The 25,425-nt window shown below is 42.8% G+C and overlaps 1 protein-coding gene across 1 annotated transcript; it reads right to left on the bottom strand.

Moving 5' to 3' along the window:
- Positions 1 to 787: 787 nt before the first annotated feature.
- Positions 788 to 10,788, bottom strand: CCSAP (centriole, cilia and spindle associated protein). Its single transcript, XM_049776591.1, has 3 exons — positions 10,470 to 10,788; positions 3,756 to 4,018; positions 788 to 2,094 (listed from the first exon to the last, which is right to left on the bottom strand). The coding sequence occupies exons 1-3, from the start codon at positions 10,786 to 10,788 to the stop codon at positions 1,921 to 1,923; spliced, it is 756 nt and encodes a 251-aa protein (XP_049632548.1). The 3' UTR covers positions 788 to 1,920.
- Between the last annotated feature and the right edge of the window lie 14,637 nt (positions 10,789 to 25,425).

Below are 25,425 nucleotides of genomic sequence, written 5' to 3'. Positions count from 1 at the left end.
GACCATCATCCCTAAGATTGTCAAATGCAACATGAAGGCTCAAGCTGCTTGCTAAAACCCCACATGCTAAAGGAGATTTTTAGCAATAGTTTTCACAATCAGCTACGTCATCACAATTTCACATTAATTTGATCTTTAGATAACTACACTGCTTAAGGATTTCAATAACAATAATATTCACCAAACTACTAGCAAAATTGTTTAAGACAATATACATAACTTCTTATTAAATATACATCTCATAGACTAGAAGAGCTCTCTATGTAAACAAAGTCAAAACAATAGAAATTTTAAACATTCTTTTAAAAAGCTTACGATTCTTCTGCATAAATTTTCAAAATTCATTTGTAAGACAATACTGTGTGAAGTTTTATGTAGAATAAAATATATTCATGTTCTTTTAAAAATAACCAAAATACTCCAAAGGACTAGAGTAAAAACTCGAGGAAGTGCTCAATCTCATATCTAACACCAAATTTTCATTCACACATTTCCAGGTGCTAAATGGCAAAATACCTTTCTTCTCTCTTTAGCATTCATCCTTCTTTTTTTTTTTATTTTTTTATTTGTTTTTGTTTTTGTTTTTTGGGCCACACCCGGCAGTGCTCAGGGGTTACTCCTGGCTGTCTGCTCAGAAATAGCTCCTGGCAGGCACGGGGGACCATATGGGACACCGGGATTCGAACCAACCACCTTTGGTCCTGGATCGGCTGCTTGCAAGGCAAACGCCGCTGTGCTATCTCTCCGGGCCCCATCCTTCTTATAAATATTACTGTCTATGCTGGGTAAAACCAGATTCCTTAGTGCCTGTTATTCTATCCTCAAAGCAAATATTTTATAGTGAGGAGCACTTCTAGACACACCACCACTTTTTCACATTAAGTATAATAAAAAAATCTACAGACAAGAAATCTAGAAATGATGCATTTCACCCAAAATCTGAATAATGTACATCACTCAAGGCTTTTTTTGTTAGTGAAGAGAGGGACGGAATAGGAAGAGTGAGGTGGGCTAAATTTCTAATGGGCATCTTAGTATTTTACCCTGCTCTCACTATAAGACATTCTGTCTAAAAGTTTAAATATCACTGTCAACTGTTATAGAAGAGGCAAAAATCCACAGTAGGTATGTGTCCACAGGCCATAATGAAGCCAAGTGATTATTGTGTTCTAAAATAAAACAAAAACACTTGTAATAAAAAAAAAAAGTGACAGTAACACAAAAGAAACTTCACTACAACTCAAAATACAGTGCACTGGCACTTCAAATGCAAATGAAACACATTTCAACTATGAAATAAGCCTGGAGGATAAAAAAAAAAACTATCACCCATTCTAGACAGTTCCCGTATACCATGGCTCATAGTTTACATTAGGCATTAAACTGAACTACAAATTTAATTTTTCAGAAATTTAAAGTTTTACCACACATAGAATGATTAATGTTAAAACTAACTTTTAACTTAATATTCCTTCACATGTAAGAAAATCACGTATAAGGAAATAGGTCTTATGCTGCAAGAAGTAGTAATGAAATCTGATGTTATTCACAACAGGATGAAAACAAATTCCACCTAAAAGTGAGAAAAGAATACTGGGTATTAAGCATCTATAGCCATTTAAAGGCATTGGGTGTTAGGATCTAAAAATACTGAGATGCTTTAAAACACAATCCTTGTTAGATTATCAAAGATTTAGGAAATTGTCTTCATAAATAACCAAACGTCTATGGCTTCAACCTTCACCCTACTGCTGAGGTAGGAGAACAGGAGCATCAAAATAGAATAATCTTTTAGAAAGTCCCTACGAAAACCTTGCATAATCAGTTGGTTTCTTAGACCTGTGTCCGGTTTCTTTTGGAGTTTTTCTTTATGTTATTTATACTTTTAAAAAGAAGCCACCCATGCCTCAGTTTCATTGTTTATGCTCTTGCTGAATAACATCTCATATATTCTGTCATCCATGGATTCTCTGAGGAAGACTTTATCTTTCTGTTTATCTCCACATCTACAGAGTGGGCACGCTGCCTCTGAGCAACCAGTCTTTTTTTTTCCACCTGTCTTCTGTTCTTGGCTCGTAATGCCGATTCATGAATCTAAAGGAAAATCAAAAACAAAAATAACGATAAATGGTGGCTTTAATCATTTTCAAGAATATCTGGAATAAAGCCTCCCTTGGGCCTCTGCACAGAGCAAAGGCAAACTTAGCCTCACCATACACAATCATGCTGCTTCCCTAAGTTTCTCCTCTTGGAGACTTTAGATTACTGACTGCCAGTGACAAACAGCAACAGAAAATGTCCACTATGCTAAATTTCAGATATAAATGGTAAACAGTTTGTTTACAGGAACCTCTAAAAATAATTACCTCTAGGAAATACAATTATTCAACATTAAGCATAAATAAGCATTTCATTCAATGGTATAAAATTTTTATGGAAAATGCTAAAAGAAAAAAACCCTGGGGTATTTACCACCTAAAATGTGACACATAAATTTGATCTTATGGGGATTATCGAAGGTCTTTGTTAAGTCAGTTTTTTTTTTTTTTTTTGGTCTCAAATATCGCTCTAAACCATACCATCTGGTAGGGTTCAGAAGCCTACATTTATTATTATAGCATTTAATCAAAATTTAAACAGTTTGACATTCTCTTCCTGCTTCTTTATATTCATCCTTTAAGTTGCAGTGATGTATTAATTCATTGAATGATAGTGCATTAACACTATCATTTACCATAGCTAATGCTCTATACATGAGTAATTCTTTCATCATAACCTGTTATGAGGACTCCACATAGGAACAAATCTGGGCTAAGTTAGAAGAGAATGAAAAGTCCCAAGAGTAAAAGGCATTGGGGATTTGGAATAGCACAAGAAAACATAATCATCTGAACTTAATCCAAGAGCATAAGGGCATTTTGGTAGATGGCAAGAATTATAGGAGAAGCAATCTGACAGAGAAGCAAGTAACAGGGGCCCAGCAATAGTTCACTTGCCTTGCATGGGGCAGACCTGGGTTCAATCGCAGCATCCTATATGATCCCCCCAAGTCCTGCTGCGAGTGATCCCTGAATGCAAAGCCAGGAAAACCACAGTGTGTGGCCCCCAAACAAAAGACAAAAACCAGAAGCCAATCACAAAGCAGTAGAAGAAATACCAGTATTCAAAGCAGTCTAGGGCCAAAGCAATAGTACTTTCCTTGATTGCAGCCAACCTGGGTCTGATCCCCAGCACCCAACATGATCCTGAGCACTGCTAGGAATAATCTGGACTCATGAGTACAGAGCCTGGAGTAAGTCCTAAGCACACTGGGTATAGCAAATAAATAAAAATAAATAAATAAATAAATAAATAAATAAATAAATAAATAAATGAATGAATAAATAAATCTTCTAAAAAGAGAACCCAATTTATATGGGTTAGCTAGCCAACCCTAGCTGTACTCTTCATCAGTAGTCACCCCTCTCCACCCCCAAGGAATTGAGAAGCTTGGCCTGGCCATACTTCACCTGGTTCTGTATCCACAAAACTTACTCAACTGCTAACAAAGCCCGTTGATATCCATATCATCAACACACAAAATTCTTTTGACAACTGATGCTCAACTCTGGGTTTTCTTGGGCCACCTTCCAACTCCTAATGTCTACCATGAACCTAAAGCATGCCAAGAACCATGAGTTTTATAAAGTCCATGAGTGGAACATAAACCTTCCCCAATACCCAGAGGGAAGCAGAGCACAGGGCTTACAACCCACCTCATGCACTGGGGCCGAAGCACAGACGTTGTGCGTTTTCTGGCTTCCTGTATTCATCTGTCTCTCTCCCCACCCATAAAGTACAAATGGAGACTTTTCTTTTACTTTACTTGAGGCTCTTTGAGGACTTTTGACTGCTTTCCTATTTCCTTTAGCAAGTAAGGCACTTTGTTGTTGAGGTTCAATACTGTTAGGTGATTTGTCAGTTTCTTTTGTTCTGATCTGCTGCTCGGATTTTTCTTTTACATCTGTCACTGGCAGTGCTTTAAATAAAGAGATAAAATAGAAGAAATGCTATAAAAATCAGCTTTACATATAATACTAAATTTAAAAATTCATGGTGCTTGAGTCAGCAATATTTTCCCTAACAGTTCAATTCACAAATTTCACATAAAGCAAAAATACAGAAAGAAGTTAACATGAAAAAAGTTTACAGTCTGTCCCATTAAAGCTCAACACATATATGGAGATTGAGTTAACATTCAAATATAACAACTAAATTCTGATGAAATGTCTCAAAGACATATGAAAACCTAGAAAGCATCACACCTGCGGTCATTTCCACAATTCTCAAGGTACACCCACTAATCTTAATGCCTTGGTTCAAAGGAAGGTCTGAATTTGTGGTACTTACTCAACAACTGCAAAAGTTTAGTGTTAAGTTACTCAAGTTCCATAACTCCCTTTCCTTTTGACACTGCCTGATCATGGTTGATGTTCCATATGGAATTTCCCTGCTCTAGCTGACAACATATTTGAAAGGGTCTCTCTTTCACAATGGGTTGGTTATCATAGTTAACTTAGTAGACTTAGTAGATGTGTTACCAGTAGGAAAAACTAAAGATGAGGTCACCTATTTGAAGCAAGCACAGAAGTGATAATGAGGGGATTCCCAATGCACAGTCCTGCCAGCAGTGAATAGGGCTGATTTAAAGTGAACATCAGATATAAGAACAGATGTCCAAAAAAAAAAAAAAAAAAAAAAAAAAGGGCCCGGAGAGATAGCACAGCGGCGTTTGCCTTGCAAGTAGCCTATCCAGGACCAAAGATGGTTGGTTCAAATCCCGGTGTCCCATATGGTCCCCCATGCCTGCCAGGAGCTATTTCTGAGCAGAAAGCCAGGAGTAACCCCTGAGCACTGGCGGGTGTGGCCCAAAACCAAAAAAAAAAAAAAGAACAGATGTATGCTAAAACATTACTATTTCACTTATTTTCTATTATTACTATTTTATATTTTTCTTATCATTATTTTCTCTTATGATGCTACCTTTTTTTTTAATAAAACCCTTTTTTGTAAAACCTTTATCATTCTTTCCATAAGCTCATGTTTATAAAATTGCATTTCAGCCCAAGCTTACATATGAGTAAAGGCTTCATGTGCAATTAGGGCTTCACACCATTTACCCTAGCTATATAAATTTGAGAGCTAACCTTGTTTTTGATGTCAAGAATTTTATTCTAAAAAAAAAAAAAAAGAATTTTATTCTAAGCAATGAGATATTATAAACTGCTATTAAAACCACATCATTTCATTAGGATAAACTGTTTCTTGCTACTTTTAATTGTGATTCTTTCTTATGTCCAAATTCCTTCTAAAGCAAAGTGAGCCCTTGTATGGGTATTTGGGGTATTTTTTGTTTGTTGGTTGGTTTTTGGGGTTTTTTTGTTTTGGTTTTGTTTTTGGTTTTTGGTTTTTTGTTTTGTTTTGTTTTGGTTTGGTTTTTGGGTCACACCCGGCAGCATTCAGGAGTCACTCCTGGCTCCATGCTCAGAAATTGCTCCTGGCAGGCTCGGGGGACCATGTGGGAAGCTGGGATTTGAACCATCGTCCTTCTGCATGAAAGGCTAATGCCTTACCTCCATGTGAAAAACCTGGGTACACATGATCTATCGTTTCTGTTTTCATCAGTGATTCTGACCCTACCAAATTGTCTTTACTACTCTACATTAAGCAATAGATAGCCCATGTTTATTAGGAAGGTGGGAAAGAAATGACAAAACAATTCCAAAGGTAGCATCTACAGTTACTCAATACATGACAATAAAATCTCTGGAGACCTGGGTCCTCAATTTATTCCTAATGATAAATTTCAAACACAATTTTAAGTATTTTTGGGAGGACAGGTTGGAATCATAGCAAGCTGTGCTTAATTCTGGCTTTGTGCTCAGGAATCACTCTTGACTGTGCTCAACTATCTATATATGTGGTATTAAGGATATTTTTATATCCGGGTCACAGCTGTAAATTTTCAGAGCTTACTCCTAGATCTCAGGAATCAGTAACATATGCAGTGCTTGAATAGAATCAGGACATGCAAGGCAAGTAAGTGCCTTAACCCTGGTACTATCTCTCTAGCCCCACAATTTTGAGTATTAACTTAAAAAAGATGATCCAGTTTAGGGCTGGACAGATAGTACAATGGGTAGGACATTTGCCTTGCTCACAGCAGAACCAGGCTCAATCCCTGGTATCCCATGTGGTCCACTGAACCTTCCAGGAGTATTCCTGAAAACCAGGAACAACTTCTGAGCATCCCCGAAACAATGGCAGGTGTGGGGGGAAAAACAACAACAACAAAGATGACCAGGTTCACAAGAAAGAAAGTAATACAGAAGGACCAGGAAAAATAGACTGCTGCCTCCATTATCCAGAATTACCATTTCACCAATGGCCCTACCTAATCACTGACCCTCTACAATTCCCTTCAGTGACACCAATCTAACCAAATTTCAGGAATGCTGGGTTTTTTTTTGACTGATATCACCAGGGCTTTTTGGAGCGAGTACAGACACTTTACTTCCTACCCCTCACCCAATATCTTTCTTCTTTTTTTTTAATTTAATTTTATTTTATATATTTGCTTTTTGGGCCACACCGGTGAAGCTCAGGGGTTACTGTTGGCTATGCACTCAGAAATCACTCCTGGCTTGGGGGACCATATGGGACACCAGGGGATCAAACTGCGGTCTGTCCTAGGTTAACCACGTGCAAGACAAATGCCTTACCACTTGTGCCACTGCTCCGGCCCCAGTATCTTTCTTCTTTTGTGAAGCCTGGCAGCTGTAACCATACCCACAAATGCAGTTGCCTTGTTAGAACTGGGCCAACTCCATAGACTTACTCTTTTCTCAAATAAGATGTAAACCAAGCCATGAACACCAGTCCACACAGCAGAAAGTACACATTCCTAAAAGCTGTAGTATCAGAAATAGTGCTTTGAATTTCTGAACAACTTTATTTGTTTTTATGATGTCATTTCTTCTACTTTTTTTTTATGATGTCATTTCTAAAGGAACACCCCCAATCTAATATAATGAACAGCTAACAAGTGCTTGCTAAACCTTTTGCCAGTATATTAATGACTTCATTGGAGATAAAATGATTTTTCACAAATGTGCCTGCTACAGTACTTTTTCTCTCTTTTTTTTTTAATTTCTTTTAGCTTTCTTTTCTTCCTTTTTATTTTTTAATTCTTTTCCTTTTGGTTCAGTAATTTTGCTTTCACCTATCTGGAAACAAATATATTATGATCAACTATGTGATGCATTTCCTTTAAATAAACTTAAAAAATTATTTTTAATCTAGAATTCTAAGCCCTATCACAAACTCACCAATATTATGAGAATAAGAATGCTCTGTTTTGGTATGTCTGGATTCAGAAATTAACCTCTCATACAGTCTTCCTTAGGAAATTTCTAGAGCTAAGTTTCAGCTGGAAGACATTAACAAAACATATGAACCTTACAATATATGAACCTCAATATATAGACCTAGAGAAACCATGGAGTCCCGAGGGTGGTGGCCCAGGGCCCTCCTAGGATACAATGGGTATTAGGCCACACAGGTAAAAACCCAGTCAGGGGAAGTAGGTCAGAGGCCCTGGGAGGGGTGTCTTAAGATGTCAAGAGTGATAGTGAACCTGATATATTAGTTGTATTGTGCAAAAAAGAAAAGGGGATCATGGTAAACATTACAGGGCATTTTAAATCAACCTCATCCACAGAAACACAATGTAGATATTGAGAATTTAACAAATTTATGAGGTCTGCATTAAAAAAGGATAGTAACAGACCATGTATGTGGTTAAGAGAGCAATAAAAAAACTCAAACCATGGGGCTGGAGTGAGACTCTATCTCAGGCACCCAATTTGGTCCCCAGATACCTATCAGAATGATCCTAGAGCTCAGAGCCAGGAATAAGCCCTGATCACTGTTTGGTGTGACCCAAATACAAACAAACAAAAACCCAAAACGAACTATAAGAGAAGGCCAAAACTGAGAAAGAAAACATTGCAGAAATGTCCATATAAACCATGTTAGAGTTTAAAAATTGTTCTCCCTTGCACATGTTTCTTGCTTCTCAATGTTTCTTTACTTATTTATTCCCACTCTAGAGAAACCTGTGTTCTCTCTAAAACATGTACTTCCTCTCTTTTTCTGAGAATCTTTCTAAACAATTTGCATTTAATAAAAATTACCAGGGGCCAGAGCAATAATATAGTGGGTAAGGGCACTTTCCTTGCACGAGGCCAACTTGGATTCAATCCTTGGCATCCCATATGGTCACCAGTGCCTGCCAGGAATGATTCCTGAGTGAAGAGCCAGGAGTGAGCCCTGAGCACTACTGGGTGTGTCCATAAATACAAACAAAACCAAATTAAAAAAAAACCTTCTAAAAAATAAATAAGTAAATACAACAGGCAGGGTGCTTGCCTCGCACATAGCCAACCCCAGGTTTGATCTCTGCCACCTTTATAGTCCTATGAATCCCCCAGAAATGATCTCTTTTATTTTTTTGGTTTTTGGTTTTTGGGCCACAACCGGCGGTGCTCAGGGGTTACTCCTGACTGTCTGCTCAGAAATAGCTCCTGGCAGGCATGGGGGGAAGGCAGGGAGCGACCATATGGGACACCGGGATTCGAACCAACCACCTTTGATCCTGGATCGGCTGCTTGCAAGGCAAACGCCACTGTGCTATCTTTTCGGGCCCCAGAAATGATCTCTTTAGTCTGCCAGGAGTGATCCATAAATGGAGAGCTAGGAGTAAGTAAGCCCTGAGCACAATGGGGAGTAGTTCAAAAACCAAATAAATAAGACCAAAGCAGACACATATAATCCTTCAAAAACATGGGGCCAGAGGGATAGCACAGCGGTATGGCATTTGCCTTGCACGCGGATGGACCTCAGTTCAATCCCATATGGTCCCCCATGCTAGGAGAGATTTCTGAGCTCATAGCCAGGAGTAACCCCTGAGCGTCAAGGGTGTGGCCCCCCCCCAAAAAAAATGGCAGTCTGTGTGTATGTGTGCCAAGAAGGCTGCTATATCTCTATAATAAACCAAATACATAAGATGACCTGATTCTAGGTTTCTCCTTTCTCTCTCTCCTTTGTATCTTCAGCAAAGTAAGAACTAAATGTCTGTCTTATCAAAAGCAAAGTGTTTATACTATTCTAGTATTTAAAATAAAATACACTGAGTTTCAATCCTGCCAACCATAGGTAACAAAATCTGTGAGATGTAAAAGCAAAGCAATGATCATAACAAACAAACAAACAAGCAAAAAATAAATAAATAAAATCCTGCAAAGCAGAAATCCCTTCTCCCTGAGTGGAAAACAAAAAACAAACAAAAAAAAATTGTAGAGAAAATATCAGTGACCTTAGCCAATGGAAAAGCTGTCCGTCTCTTAGGAAATCAAAACAATCATAAACGTGGTCAAAGAGCCACCACCCGGGTGGGAAGATTGCACTGTGGAAGGGGGTGTTCTTTTTTGTATAACTGAAACCCAACTACAAACATGTTTGCAATCATGGTGCTTAAATAGATATATTATTAAAAAATTAAGAATCTAAAATTTTTTTTAAAAAGCCACCATCATACCTCAATGCTATCTAAAATAGTATTTGTCCATCTGTAGAAAGCACTGGCAACTCTTTGATAAGGAAGGTCTCAAATCGTGGGACCTCCAGAGTTAAAACCACCTAGATTAGCCAAGGACTAGCAAGTTGTAGAAAGGCACCATGGCTACCCCCTTGTCTACTTATTGCATTCAGCGTAGCCCTAAACACCAGCCACTGTTTAACCAGCGTCCCCGACCTGCAACCTCTGAGACATAAAAAGTGCAAGGCCTGAGAGTGGATGCAGAATCCAAGGCTCCTTCTGTGCGCTTTGGATAGATAGGGTTCAAGGGGGGGGGGGGGGGAACAGAAAAGCGAAACTAACACTTGCATGTTCCCTCCCAGGCGGTAGCTAGCTCATCAAATGCAAATAAGCATTAGGAGGTCAGGGGAGAAGACGAAAGTACAGTGGTTCTGGGGGTCACCCTCGAGAATCTAACGGAAGCTGTCTGTCGGTCGGTTTCTCTCTCTTACACACACACACACACACACACACACACACACACACACACACACACACACACGGTGACTAAGGAATCAATTGATGGGAGTCCAATGGGGATCACAAGCACGGCTGAGACCCGTATTATTCAGCCTCCCCGGCAAACTGTGCACTGAGCACTGGATCATCTGACTGGGTCACAAAGGACGCGAGAGCTGTCATCGTCCTCCTTCCGACCGGGGCGGGCTCCGGTCTTCCGCAAACGAAGGGCTCATCCGGAGCAGCAGCGCCAGGGTCGGGGCCCGGCCGTGCCAGACGCCGAGAACCACCCGGGTGGTGGGTCGCCCAGGCTCCCGGAGGCCCCCAGCCATACCTGTCTGCGTCGCGTCCTTCGCGGGCGCCGCCGCGCTCGGATCCTCCCGCGTCCCGGGCGCCGCGGGTTCCGCGGGCAGCGGCCTGGGGGAGGCCGGGGAGGCGCCGAGGCTGCCGGCGCCCGAAGAGGCGGACGAGGCCGCGTCGGAGCTGCCGGCCGGGGCCCAGGCGTCCCAGAGCCAGGGCGCGTGGGCCTGCTCCAGCAGCCGGCGGCCCAGGCGGTAGTGCAGCAGCTCGCGGTAGCAGGGCGCCAGCTCGTCCCAGCGCGGCTGCTGGTAGCGCTTCATGTACTCGCTCTTCACCCCGCTCCCCGGGGCCATGGCGCCGCCCGACAGCCCCCCGTCACGGTGCCCGCCGCTGCTTGTGCCACCTGCGGGGCCAGGACACGACACAGAAGCCGGCCCCGCCCGGCCGGCCCGCGCGAGTTTAAACGCCGGCCACGCCCGCAGGGGGCGGAGGCCGGGCGGGGGCGGACCTCCCCGGGGCGTCTCACCCCGGGGTCCCTTCCCCCCGGCGATCGGGGGGCTCTGGAGCTACGGGGTTAGGGGTGGGGATGGGGTGCGCTTCGGCCGCCCTGAATTCAGCCCAGGAAATGCGGGGCGAGGGAATTAGGTGGCCTCGGGGTGGGGGGATTCTGGGGGCGCCTGCCTGTAAAAGACAAGTGGGTGGGCACCCCACTTCTTACCTCCTCCTCCTCCTGCCTCGCCAGGCCCAGCCCTGCACCTGCAGTACCACCCCCCCAATCCCCGCCGGGTTCCTAGGCGCTATGGCGCAGTTTGCGCAGAGAGCGCTCAGCTCGCCTCGCCTCTCCGCGCACTTTCCTTCCTTTCCTCCGGAGCAAGATGTCGTTCCGGCTGTGCAGCTTCAGTCCCCACGAGCGACGCCTCCCCTGCGCGCTCCCCGCCGCTGGCTCTGCGCCCCGATGGGCGGAGGCGCCAGCGCTTGGGTGCGAGGCGCGAGGGTGCCGGGCCATTCATTCTCTCCCGGCCGGTGCACCCCATCCCTTGCGAGACTCCGGGACCCCCTCCCGTGTCCCAGTAGGGTGGGCCTTGTCCTGGGAACCTTGTCGTGCAGGACTGTCGGAGTCTGGAATGCCTGCAGGACTAGCGAACGATTCAGATCTCTATAGCAACGACGTTTCTTCCTTCCAAGAGCTCCTGACACTTCTGCACACCCCAACCTACACATTGTCTTCCTTTCTCTTGCTGCTCGCAGTACCTGTTGCTCTGGTTTTAACTCCCACTTGCACATTGCAGTTGCCTCCTTTCTTGCAAATGCATCTTCTCACACCAAAAAACATCTTTGAACACTGTTGATCAAGATCCACGCACTCTGAGATGCGTTGACTGCAGAAAGCTTTGGCCCATTTAATTTATTGCTTGGAATTGTACAATGTTGGCCTAGTTGTAAGTGACAGTTTCCAGTGTGGTCTGGCTCCAGGATTTCTACTCACTCACCTACAACTTCTTGCTGTAGTCTCTGGGTGATGGCCCTGGGCCTCAGGAGAGCTAAAAGAAACAGAGGCGGACACTACCCAGATGAAGTTGCTCAGACTGCCCTGAGACTTTGTTACTAGTTCATTTTATTTTGTTTTTGTTTTTTGTGGACCACACCCGAAGATGCTTTGGGCTTACTCCTGGATCTTCACTCAAGGATCGGGCATAGAGGGGTGTAGAGGATAGAACTGGTTGGTCATGTGCCCTACCCGCTGGCCCTAGGACTTCGTTAATAGTAGTGTTTTGAAGAGGCGTCCATGACTCACTGCTTTGATGTCCCCACAATTTCTTTTCTTTTCTTTTTTGTTTGTTTGGTTGGTTTTTTTCTTTGGTTTTTGGGTCACACCCGGCAGTACTCAAGGGTTACTTCTGGCTCTGCACACAGAAATTGCTCCTGGCAGGCTGGGAGACCATCTGGGACGCCAGGAATAGAACCAGGTCCGTCCTGTGTTGGCCGCGTGCAAGGCAATTGCCCTACCACTGTGCTATCACTCTGGACCCGTCCCCACAATTTCTGGCTTCCCTCAACATAACATTCTGTTCTTTGAGATAACTCAGGATCCTCTATTACTTTATTTAACAAAAACGCATGGCATGGTTGACCATAATGCATTTTTTTTTTTCAGATAAATGAGAGCAAATTTGGGGCCGGGTAGGTGGCGCTGGAGGTAAGGTGTCTGCCTTGCAAGCGCTAGCCAAGGAAGGACCGCGGTTCGATCCCCCGGCGTCCCATATGGTCCCCCCAAGCCAGGGGCGATTTCTGAGCACATAGCCAGGAGTAACCCCTGAGCGTCAAACGGGTGTGGCCCAAAAACCACAAAAAAAAAAAAAAAAAAAAAAAAATGAGAGCAAATTTATTATAAAAAGAATAGAAAGACCAAGGAAAAGAAAAAATTTTTAAAATGAAAGAAAAAAAATACAGTAGCAAGCACAATACTGAAAATTATTGTATCTGCAATGAAGTCATTAATATAATGGCAGAAGGCTTAGTAAGCTCTTATTGTTATCTGTTCAATCTGTTAAATTGTTAAGTAGGGATGCCAGAGTGGTGCGCAAGTGGTAGGGTGTTTGCCTTGAATACTGCTAACCTAGGATGGACCGCGGTTCGATCCCCCAGAGTTTCATATTGTCTGCAAAGCCAGGAGCAACTTCTGAGCACATAGGTTCCTGAGCATCAGCTAAAACAAAACAAAAATAAAAAATTTGTAGGGCCGGAGAGATACGTGGAGGTAGGGCATTTGCCTTGCATGCAGAACGGTGGTTCGAATTCCGGCATCCCATATGGTCCCCCCGAGCCTGCCAGGAGCGATTTTTGAGTGTAGAGCCAGGAGTAGCCCCTGAGCACTGCTGGGTGAGACTCAAAAACCAAAATAAAAAATTGTTTTTAGGGGCCGGAGAGATAGCATGGAGGTAAGGTGTTTGCCCTTCATGCAGGAGGTCATTGGTTCGAATCCTGGCGCCCCATATGGTCCCCCGTGCCTGCCAGGAGCAATTTCTGAGCCTGGAGCCAGGACTAACCCCTGCGCACTGCCGGGTGTGACCCAAAGACCACAAAAAAAAAATTGTTTTTAATTGTTAAATAGGGATGACAGAATCAAACAAATGAAGTTGTCCAGAAATTCAAAGCACTATTACTGATACTGTGGCTTTTAGGGGCATGTTCTCAGCTTCTAGGCCTCCTGGAAGATGGAGGGTGGGATGAGAGTGCCCACTCCCAAAAGCTCTGGTGATGTCAGCCCAAATACAGATGTACCTAAAGTTTGATCAGATTGATGTCCCCAAAAAGTATTGTGGAGAGGTGATGAGGCAGGGCCCTGGGCAAAACAGTGATTCTCTGTGATGGATGCAGCAGGCATAGCTTTGGCGATTGGGGTGGGGGTGGGGGCTTGGCCTGCCCTCTCCTCCTAAGATGGCCAGCTTTCTGCTGCATGGCTGAGGTACCCATGATTTTTCATGACTTTGTTTATGTATTGCTCCAGAAGAGTGAGTCTATGGAGCTGGTCCAGTGCAAACATGGAGATTCCATTTGTGGGCATGGTTACAGCTGCCAAGCTTCCTGGAGGAAGCAAGATATGGGGGAAGGTGCCCACGCTTGCTCCAGAAAGCCCAACCCAAGAACTTAAAAACAAACAAACAAACAAAAAAACAACAACAACAAAAAAAAACTGCTAGCACTTTGGGCCATCTTTTCAGTCCTACCTCAAGTACTTTCTACTTTTATTTTCCCAGGGTTGTTTCTGATGGTTGAAAGCAAAAAGTTTTCATAAATAAATGTATTACAAGCTTATGTGGATGACAACGTACAATTACATTGAAAATGCAGAACACAATCTGATTCAATTAACTTTTGCTGCCTGATTAATCACCACTACAACTAATGGGAAGAGAACTGGGTGCTAAAAGGAGGTATAGTGATATGCATGGTACCTATAATCAGAGCCCCAGTCTCCAAAACAAGGATCTGGTGAGATGTAGGTCTAGAAGCAAATGTTGATGCAGGAAATAATCCACACAGTGAAAAGATACAAGAACAGATTAAAGAAATCAAACACTTAAATCAGTAATCCCACCACACAAGCCTTCTGCTCCTAAGAAGGAAAGCAATTTAGTGGAGGAAGACTGAAGAATGAGTGCCTGCCTTCCTCAGATTCCCTGCTTTTTTTTTTTTTTTTTGTGGTTTTTGGGTCACACCCGGCAGTGCTCAGGGGTTATTCCTGGCTCCAGGCTCAGAAATTGCTCCTGGCAGGCACGGGAGACCATATGGGACACCGGGATTTGAACTGATGACCTTCTGCATGAAAGGCAAACGCCTTACCTCCATGCTATCTCTCCGGCCCCAGATTCCCTGCTTTTATTAACAAGAACCAGGCCAAACCCTAGGGTGGGAGAGGAATACCAAGTAGGGAATAATGCAAAAATCCCATCACCAGATCACACCCTACGGTGGTGAATGAGTATTGATTAGGGTGGGATCAGTAATCCAACATCTCCCCTTCATTGACTTTATAGAAAAACAAAGTAATTCACATACCATGGTTCTAAGATTAGGGTGGATGCCTCTAAAAATAAAGGTTGGTGATATTTTGCATAGGCACAGCAAAAGTTGGGAAAACATAAAGAAAAACTTTTGGCCTAAAAATACATCATTCCGGGGCCGGGTGGTGGCGCTAAAGGTAAGGTGCCTGCCTTGCCTGTGCTAGCCTTGGACGGACCACGGTTCGATCCCCCGGCGTCCCATATGGTCCCCCAAGCCAGGAGCGACTTCTGAGCGCATAGCCAGGAGTAACCCCTGAGCGTCACCGGGTGTGGCCCAAAAACCAAAAAAAAAAAAAAAAAAAAAAAACATCATTCCTACCTATGAAGCATCCTTCCTTAAGATCATCTGCAGGCTCCAGGCACACAACTTTGTCTAACCCCATAGTCTTCCTTCAAGGACTCAGAAAAGTTTCTCAAACACAGTTTTCACTGTCCGCTCATCCTGGGTCAAGTAAGTACCTAGACAGTTCCATTCATTCCTAGATGGTCTCCAATTTTCCTAGACCAACCTGCCTTTATGGTCTCCCTGTAACCTCAGGGTTACATAGGCTTGGCCAATGTAAAGATGCAAAAGTCAAATTAAAATGATGAACTGGAAGGTGGCTGTGGGCTTCTCATCCTCTGTCGAAGTATCCTGTTAGCAAGGGGTCTGTCCTATCTCTCTTCAGGGTTGGGAGAGATTCTAGATATTGAGAGGAGAGACCAAGCTGTGGCAAGTCAGTGCAGATCCAGGGTCTGTACTGGTAGATGGTCAATTCCTGTTGTAGGTGTAGAGAACTATGCTGAACTCAAGGTTCGGGTAGAATGGGTCAAAGTGCTTCAAAATATAAAGCCAGCATGTCAGGTAAAAAAAGTTTTCTGGTTCCTTGGAGTAATTGACATTGATGGAGAGGAATTTTGCTGGGAAAAGGCTTCATGGTTTAGAACATGCAGAGGACATTCTTTTTTATCTTTATTTACAAATATGATTGTGGTTGGGTTTCAGTAATGTAAAGAACATGCCCCTTCACTGATGCAACATTCTCACCACCAATCCCACCACCCAAATCTCCCTCCTACCCACCCCACCCCCACAGGCTTTCCACTTCCCTCATTTATTCACATTGTTATGATAGTTCTCAATGTAGTTAATTCTCTAAATGCACTCACAACTCTTTGTGGTGAGCTTCATGTTTTGAGCTGGATCTTCCAGCCCTCCTTTTTTTTTTTTATCTTTGAGGATTATTACAAATATGTCTTTTATTTTTATTTAAACCCATAGATGAGTGAGACTATTCTATGTCTATCTCTCTCCCTTTGACTTATTTCACTCAGCATAATAGATTCCATGTATCATGTATAGGAAAATTTCATGACTTCATCTCTCCTGACAGCTGCATAATACTCCATTGTGTATATGAACCACAGTTTCTTTTTTTTTTTTTTGGGGGGGGGGGGCCCACACCCGGTGACGCTCAGGGGTTACTCCTGGCTATGCGCTCAGAAGTCGCTCCTGGCTTCGGGGACCATATGGGACGCCGGGGGATCGAACCGCGGTCCATCCAAGGCTAGCGCAGGCAAGGCAGGCACCTTACCTCTAGCGCCACCGCCCGGCCCCTGAACCACAGTTTCTATACCATTCATCTGTTGAAGGGCATCTTGGTTGTTTCCAGAGTCTGGTTATTGTAAATAGCACAGCAATGAATATTGGTGTGAGGAAGGAATTTTTGTATTTTTGTGCACCTAAGGAATATCCCTAAGAGTGGTATAGCTGGATCTTATGGGAGCTCAATCTCCAAGTTTTGGAGGAATCTTCATATCACTTTCCATAAATGTTGGACTAGACGGCATTCCCACCAGCAGTGAATAAGAGTTCATTTCTCTCTACAGCAGAGGACATTCTTAAAACAATCATAATATTTAAGGCTAGACTACTAAGTGATGAACACTGTAAAAAGGGTCTGTGACATTCAGATGCCTTATCCAAGAATCTCTGTGGAGAGACAGTAGAAAGTAAAATTAAATGGAAAATGAATGATTTGAAATATTTGTTAAGATACATAATGAGTACTATATGAGGAATCCAATGGGAAAATATCACTGTAATTAGAAACGAGAATCTCCAAACTATATCTCCATGACTCACTGTTAACAGAAGCATTACAGATTACTATAAGCATAAATGAATATAAATTAAGACACCAAAACATTCTAATAATGAGCATTATAGTGGGAGTCTGCATCCTACAGCTGTTTTTCTATTGGTTAGAACATTGGGGCTGGAGAGATAGCACAGCGGTAAGGTGTTTGCCTTAGACACAGAAGGACAGTGATTCAAATCCCAGCATCCCATATGGTCCTCTGAGCCTACTGGAACAATTTCTGAGCATAGAGCCAGGAGCTCTGAACACTGCCAGGTGTGACCCAAAAACCAAAAAAAAATAAAATAAAATAAAAAATAGAACATTATTATAGACATCTCTAAGGAGCATTTGGTTAAATAGCTGCTAATTTAAACAGCTATATTCATAGCAGCAAGTTTCTTTGAAGTATAAAAAAGAATATAAGATGCTGAAGATTTTACAGACAAGTTAGCTATTTCTGAAATTGCTTGGCCATCAAATTTAAACTAACATTTTCTTGCCATATTTTTACAATAGGCTGTGCAACAACCCTTTTTCATTTCACCATAATGATTCAAAACAGAGAATAATTCGTATTCTTCAGGGTTGTTCTTAGAATACATAGTGCACTGTGTTATATTAATGTTCTCTAAAGGAAAGCTTATGTATGTCTGTAGTTTTATTTTTATCTTCTTGCCATCATAGAAGAAGCTTTTCAAATGTATTAAGAGCACAGGTGGTAGTTTCCAAATTTCCATATTTCTGTCAATTTCCCCCCACATATTTTGCATATGGTGTTATAGATCCCAGAATAATTTTTGTATAACTACCTTAAACCTCAGTATCTGAGTCAATCTTTTCCCAAGCCATCAATGCAAGTTTCCTGACGAGCTTTAAAACAGTACATGGTAGTATTTATTTATGTGTATGTCCTTCTCCTACCCGCATTTCATAAGATAATGTGACTCCTGCAACCCTTCTTTCAGAATAATCTAAGTTATTAATTTTACTCTTTGAGTTCTCAACAAACCATATCTTCCATTGTAAATATTGAGAAGCACTCAAACAGGTCTTTGCTACAGTGTTAAAGTCCTGTTGGGTCCAACGCCCACCATCACTCCAGTTACCAAGGTATTCAACACAAAAATGGAGAAAGAGGACCATACTCTGATTTACTGCCAAGGTAATCCATATTTAAACCCTCATAGATGATTATTTTCCTGATGGGGAAAATTAGTTCCTGATACTGCATTATTACTAATTTCTCTAAGAACTATCCCTTTTGGGGGGTAGATTTGTTCCACACTCTCTAAAAGGCTGAGGTGAAGGGTGGATGGGTGAAAATCCTACAGATCCACCTTCTGATTGGCCCATTCAATATCATTTGATTTGCTTTGTAAGCCAATATCCCAAAGGAAAATGCTAGAGGTTCTAGTGGCCTAGTGCCAGTAGGGGCCAGCAGAACACCAACCTCAGGGCATTGGCTTTGACTACAGGTTATTACTGGAAATGCCTTTCTAATATTTAGCTTTATAGGTCTTTCAGAACTATTAGAAAGTGCTTCAAAACTTTCAAAGCAAGGCTGAAATAATCAGCCTGTGCCTCAGCAAATTTTAATGTGAGGTTAGAGAATTCAGCCCAAATCTTTTGATTTTCATGATACTGTATACAAAATGAAAAAACAAGGAAAGCCACCACTAATGCAATTAGTATGAGTAGAAGCCAGGGTCTTTCAATCAAAACCAAAGCAAATGGCATCACCTTGAAACACAGAGTCTTAAGCTTGGGGCCAGAAAGATAGCATGGAGGTAAGAAGTTTGCCTTGCATGCGGAGTGTAGAGCCAGGAATAACCTCTATGCATACTGGGTGTGACCCAAAAACAAACAAAAAAAAGAGTTTTAAGCTTAAAAACCCAAATGGTGAAAACCACCTGAAAAGCAACAAAATGAACAACTCACCAGTCAGCAGCAGAGTCCATTTAATTCCCTGTTACAGTTGCAGGTTCCTGTTTGGGCATCATTTATAATCAGAATCCCAGGCTCCAAAACAAGGATATGATGAGACACAGGCCTGGAAGCAAACTTTGACCCAGGAAATGATCCACACAGAGAAAGGACAAGAACGAGTTCAGGAAATCCAGCACTCAAGCAAGGAATCCAACCACAGAAGTTTTCTATTTCTTTTTTTTTCTCTTTTTTTCTTTTTATTATTAAGTTTTCTATTTCTAAGAAGAAATTCACCTTAGTGGAGGAAGACCAAAGAATGAGTGCCTGTCTTCCTCAGACCCCTGTTTTTATTGACAAGAATCAAGACAAATCCTAGGGTGAGAGAGGAATATAAAGTAGGGAATAATCCAATAATCTCATCGCCAGATCACACCCTAGGGTAGAGTATGAATATTGACTAGAGTGGGACCAGTAATCCAACAGTATAGCAAGCTACAGTGCCTAAAAGGAAAAAAAGGCAAAAAGAAAGAGAGAGAGAGAAGGGAGGGAGGGAGGGAAGGGGGGGAGGAAGAGAAGGAAGGAGGGAGGGAGGGAGGGAGGAAAAGTGCCATAGAAGCAGCTTGAGTTAAGCAGGAAAGAAAATGAGGACATTGGAGGTGGGAAGTAGACTCTGGTTAAAGGGATAGATGTTGGAACTGAAGCTCAACCATCAACAGCCATGTAACTGCATATAACACATTGATTCAATTTAAAAATATGTAACTGGGGCCGGAGAGATAGCATGGAGGTAAGGCATTTGCCTTGCATGCAGGAGAGTAGTTCGAATCCCAGCATCCCATATGGTCCCCCGAGCCTGCCAGGAGCTATTTCTGAGCATAGAGCCAGGAGTAACCCCTGAGTGCTGTCAGGTGTGACCCAAAAATAAAAAATAAATAAATAAATAAATAAATAAAAATATATAACTAATGTGTAAGACAAGTAAAGATTATTGTTTCTCACAATTCTGGGATCAGCTATGCAGATCCTCTAGCTGGTGTAGGCGTACTTTCATGCTGGCATTCAGCTAAAGGCAAAGTAGGCTTGGAAGGCTGAAGATTTCCTTGATCATTTATGCTGCAGGTCATGGAGTTGACACTGGGAAATTTTCTTGATTTTCTTCCTGTGGTATCATCATCTTCTAGGAGGCTGTCAGACATCTTGTTACAGCCTTTTCTACCCAGAAGGACATAATAAAAGATGGAAGGCCTCAAAAAATTATATCTGTCTCTTTTCTTCTAATGGTCAAAGAATTCCCTAGACTAAGCTAGAGTTAGAGAGAAAGAAATAACACCCCTGCACAATAGGTGCAGTATCACATTTATATCACAAAGAGCATGCATACTAAGGCCAGAGCTATAGCACAGGATGTAGGACATTTGCTTTGCATGCAGCCAACCCAGGCAATCCTCAGTGTCCCATGTGGTCCTCCAAGCACCCCTAGGAATAACCCCTGATGTAGAGCCAGGAGTAACCCCTGCGCACTACTGAGTGTGGGCTAAAAGCAAAACAAATCAAACAAAACAAAAGATCATGCATAATGAATGGGAGGGTTTATCATATGTATAACCATATAAACACAGAATATAAGTTATGATTTCATCTACTGTCTATAAATTGGTTTGAGAATAAGATGTTCTGTTTTTCTTAGTGCAGTGGACTTCTTCCACACAGATGGAGAAAGTGCCATTTGTAGCTTTAAGTCTTAGCTGAAAAAAACAAGCTAGCAATAGGGAAAGACTCCTAGTCACAAGCTTAGCTGTTACCAAGGTGATATGATTAGCAAAGCTAGAGTCACATTCCTGTAAATGGGATTGGGTAGGAAGTGGAGACTGACAGCTTCAAGAGAGACACTCAAATGGGAAGGAATTTTGCCTCAAAAGAGGAGCAACAGGAAGACAAAACAACATGAATGAAAAAATTGTTCATCTGTATTTATGTTTAAATTTGTCTTTATGTATAAGAACAGAATGAGAAAGACCTAACTTGATATTCATTGTGGAGGGTACAACACACACACACACACACACACACACACACACACACACACACACACACACACACACACCCTACTCCTCTGGGTTGGCAAGCTACAACAGGTAGAGCAGTTAAGAAATACAATACAAGTGCAAGCAGTATCCATAGAATTGTATTTCTGTCTCTGAGGAGGAGATAAACCTTCTTCTAAAAATAAAATGAAGGGCTGCCTGTGCGGATGTTGGCGTCAATTTGTTCTGCCGTGAAATCAGAACCAATGAGTGAAGATAAAATTGGCAAATGTAACAGACCTAAAACTAGTTTCTTAAGAGGGAGGGCAATTTTAGGAATGGCGAGAGGCCCCCCTGGGAGTGCCTCTCCAGAAGAGACTGAAATGTAACAGCAAGGAAGGTCTGCTGCTTGAGTCCTGAAAGAGCACAGGTAGAAAAAAGTTGCTATTTGCTAAAACGCCTGTTAGTGTTGCCCTTATCAGCAAGGAAACGAGGCAGCCAGAGAGATGGCTACTTCAAGCAGCTCTGGGTCTTAAGCTATTGCCCCTTCAGGAACCATTCCAAATGTCAATAGCCTGATCCTTCTCAGCTGAGGGAGGTCGTCTTCAAAAAACTTACTTGAGCTCATTTTTTCCTTCTGAGATGTTCTTCCCATGTCTAATGCTCTGCTTCCACCTTTCCTGGTTTTTTTTCACAAGAGTAAACTGCCTCTTTACATAGGTCCAGGCATGTTCTTTGTCATTCTTTATCAGCACAGGTTAATCCCAACGTCTATGGACATGGGGAAGGGGGACCTCTGTGGTTGCTTTTTATTAAAGGACACTAACTCCATTCATAAGAGCTTCATTCCCACAACCAACGCAACTGCCAAATACCCACCTCCTAACATCTTTTTTTGTTTGTTTGTTTTTGTTTTGGGGCCACGCCCGGTGATGCTCAGGGGTTACTCCTGGCTATGCGCTCAGAAATCGCTCCTGGCTGGGGAACCATATGGGATGCCTGGGATCGAACCCAGGTCTGTCCTGGGTTCAGCTGCATGCAAAGCAAACGCCGTACCGTTGTGCTATGGCTCCGGCCCCAACTTCCTAACATCTTTTTTTGTTTGTTTTTCTGTTTTTTTTTGGGGGGCCACACCCAGTGACGCTCAGGGGTTACTCCTGGCTATGGGCTCAGAAATCGCCCCTGGCTTGGGGGACCATATGGGATGCCAGGGGATCTAACCGAGGTCCGTCCTAGGCTAGCGCGCACAAGACAGACGCCTAACATCTTTTCTTTTTGTTGTTGTTGTTTTGTTTTGTTTTGGGGCCACCCCCGTTTGACGCTCAGGGGTTACTCCTGGCTATGTGCTCAGAAATCGCCCCTGGCTTGGTGCGGCTTTCTGGGGACCCTGGCCAGCAGGGTGAAGGGGATGAATGCCGCAACTTATTCGTGGGTTCACTGAAGCCGACCCGATCCGAAATATCTGTGGGAAAAATCTGTAAAGGTTAGAAAGAAGGCCTAAGTCTTTATCTGATCAAAGGCAATTTATTAAGCAGGCAAGCACTTATATATATTTTTTACACAAGGGGAAGTATGTCTCAAAAACTATTGGTCATTTCAAACCATCTCTTATCCAATTATATTCCAAGCATAGGCACATAACCAAAAATGAGTAAAGGTACTAAACATTAAACTTATGGGGCATACAAGCATTGGTCAATTCAAACAAGCTTCTCACCAATTATATGCTTACTACAGGTATTTTGGCCAAAAAGGGAAAAAGGATAGAGTGTGCCTTGTTAAGCACAGCCCAAAGGAGGTGGGAAAAGAAAAAGGGGGAGGCATGACTCAATGACTGAATGACTGATCCTAGTAACCTTTAGCTTGACCGGAATCAGAGACATATAAGGAAATATTATCTTGTCTCTGGTCTCATGGCCCTGTGGTTAGTACAAGGGGCTATGTTATAGCAAGATTTCCTATTTGCTCATGGGCTAGGAACCTGCCGGCAGTCACATATGCAGCTCAGTGGAACTATCCACAGAGATAGAGGCTAAGGTTGATAGCATCCATATTTGTGCAGGCTAGAGCAGTCTCCCACAGCTTGGGGGGACCATATGAGATGCTGGGGGATTGAAACGGTAGCGCTTGCAAGGCAGACACCTTACCTCTAGCGTCACCTTCCCGGCCCCTAATGGGAGCTCATTTCTTTTTCTTTCTTTCTTTCTTTTTTTTTTTTTTTTTTTTTTTTTTTTTTTTGGGCCACACCCGGCGGTGCTCATGGGTTACTCCTGGCTGTCTGTCTACTCAGAAATAGCTCCTGGCAGGCACGAGGGACCGACCATATGGGACACCGGGATTCGAACCAACCATCTTTGGTCCTGGATCTGCTGCTTGCAAGGCAAACGCCACTGTGCTATCTCTCCGGGCCCGCCTAATATCTTTTCATTTAAAATTTTATTGTCGGAGTTGGAGTTATAGCACAGCAGCAGGGTGTTTGCCTTGCACGCTGCCAACCCTGGACAAATCTAGATTCAATCCACGGCACCCTGTAAGGTCCCCTGAGCCTGCCGGAAGCGATTTCTGACGCAGAGCCAAGAGTAACTCCTGAGCACCTCTGGGTGTGGCCCAAAAATCAAAAATAAAATAAAATAAAACTTTATTGTCATGAGATTTTGTGCCATCTTTCTGTAGAAGTATTTGTAGGGTTTGCCTTGCCTTCAAGGCAAACCTTTCTTCTTTCTCCTCTTTAAAAAAAAAAAAAAACTTTTTATTTAAACATCATGGTTACAATATTGTTCCTACTACATTTTCCCACAGATAAAGTTGTTCATGATTGAGTTACAGTCATACAATGTACAACCTTCACTAGTGCTCATTTCTGTCACCTATGTCAACAATTTTCCTCTCACCCTCCCTGATGCTCTCTTCCCTCCCACCCACCCTCTACTGCCTGCTTCTAGGGGAGGCATTTTATTTCCTCTATCTTTTCTCCCTCTCTCTCTTCTTTTTTGACATTATGGTTTGTACTAATGTATAAAATCACCCACATGCCATATCTCCAACCCCAGGTGAACGAGTCTGAACTAGGGTCACACATGACATAAACCAAACTAGGCTGAGGGTGAAACACATATAGTCTGGCAGTCTACTACCTCGTATCTACCCCAAACTGTCTGCCAGAACACTTTTTATTGAGTACAGAGACCACCCCTAGGTGGGGCAGTAAGGACATAGTAAAGGCAGATTAGCTCAAGCTATCCTGAGCCTGTCCAACCCAGGTTTACAGATAAGACAATCTTTGTATATAATTTTTCATTTTGATCTTCCTGTTTTCAGTGTTCGATACCTATCTTTGGTTTTAGTCATTGTAACATGGGGAGATTTTCTTTGAATCTCTTTTAGCAGGTACTCTGTAGGCATCCAAGATGCATGAGCTTTTTATTTCTGGGAATTTCTCAGCAGCGATTTTCTTTTTCTATTTTTGGTTTTTGGGCCACACCCGGTGGCACTCAGGGGTTACTCCTGGCTATGCGCTCAGAAGTTGCTCCTGGCTTGGGGGACCATATGGGATGCCGGGGGATCGAACCACAGTCCGTCCTCGGCTAGCGCTGGCAAGGCAGACACCTTACATCTAGCACCACCACTCCGGCCCCAGCAATAATTTTCTTTTCTTTTCTTTTCTTTCTTTCTTTCTTTTTTTTTTTTTTTTTTGGTTTTTCGGGCTACACCCATTTGATGCTCAGGGGTTACTGCTGGCTAAGCGCTCAGAAATTGCCCCTGGCTTGGGGGGACCATATGGGACGCCTGGGGATCAAACCGTGGTCCTTCCTTGGCTAGCGCTTGCAAGGCAGACACCTTACCTCTAGCACCACCTCGCTGGCCCCAGCAATGATTTGTTTGTTTGTTTGTTTTTTTGTTTTGTTTTTGGGCCACACCGGGCGTTGCTCAGGGCTTACTCCTGGCTGTCTGCTCAGAAATAGCTCCTGGCAGGCACGAGGGACCATATGGGACACCAGGATTCGAACCAACCACCTTTGGTCCTGGATCGGCTGCTTGCAAGGCAAATGCCGCTGTACTATCTCTCCGGGCCCAGCAATGATTTTCTTAACCGTTGATTCTTCATCAGTGCTTTCTTCCTTAGTCTCTGGGACACCCCATGGTTCTTGTGTTGTTTTTATTGAGTTTATTGCAGAGTTCTCTTGTCATCTGTTCACTTTCTTTTAGCTTTTTTTTTTCCCAGAATCTTCTATTGTGTGAAGGTGTTATACAGTTCATCTTCTACACCTCTGATTCTGTCCTCAGCAGCTGTTACTCTGCTAATAAGGCTTTTCCAATTAGGTTTTTATTTCACCTACCATGTTTTTCAGTCC

Source organism: Suncus etruscus, chromosome 7 (assembly GCF_024139225.1).
Source record: "Suncus etruscus isolate mSunEtr1 chromosome 7, mSunEtr1.pri.cur, whole genome shotgun sequence".
NCBI classification, from domain to species: domain Eukaryota; kingdom Metazoa; phylum Chordata; class Mammalia; order Eulipotyphla; family Soricidae; genus Suncus; species Suncus etruscus.
Note: the sequence above shows the minus strand (reverse complement) of the source record. Positions and strands in the feature narration are given on the sequence as shown.

Coding starts and splice junctions, on each gene's coding strand:
- CCSAP (XM_049776591.1), bottom strand. CDS start 10,788: ATGGCCCCGGGGAGCGGGGTGAAGAGCGAGTACATGAAGCGCTACCAG. Junction 4,019..10,469: donor GAAGGACGCGACGCAGACAG/GTATGGCTGGGG, acceptor CTTTATTTAAAG/CACTGCCAGTGACAGATGTA. Junction 2,095..3,755: donor CTTCGGCCCCAGTGCATGAG/GTGGGTTGTAAG, acceptor ATTTTCCTTTAG/ATTCATGAATCGGCATTACG.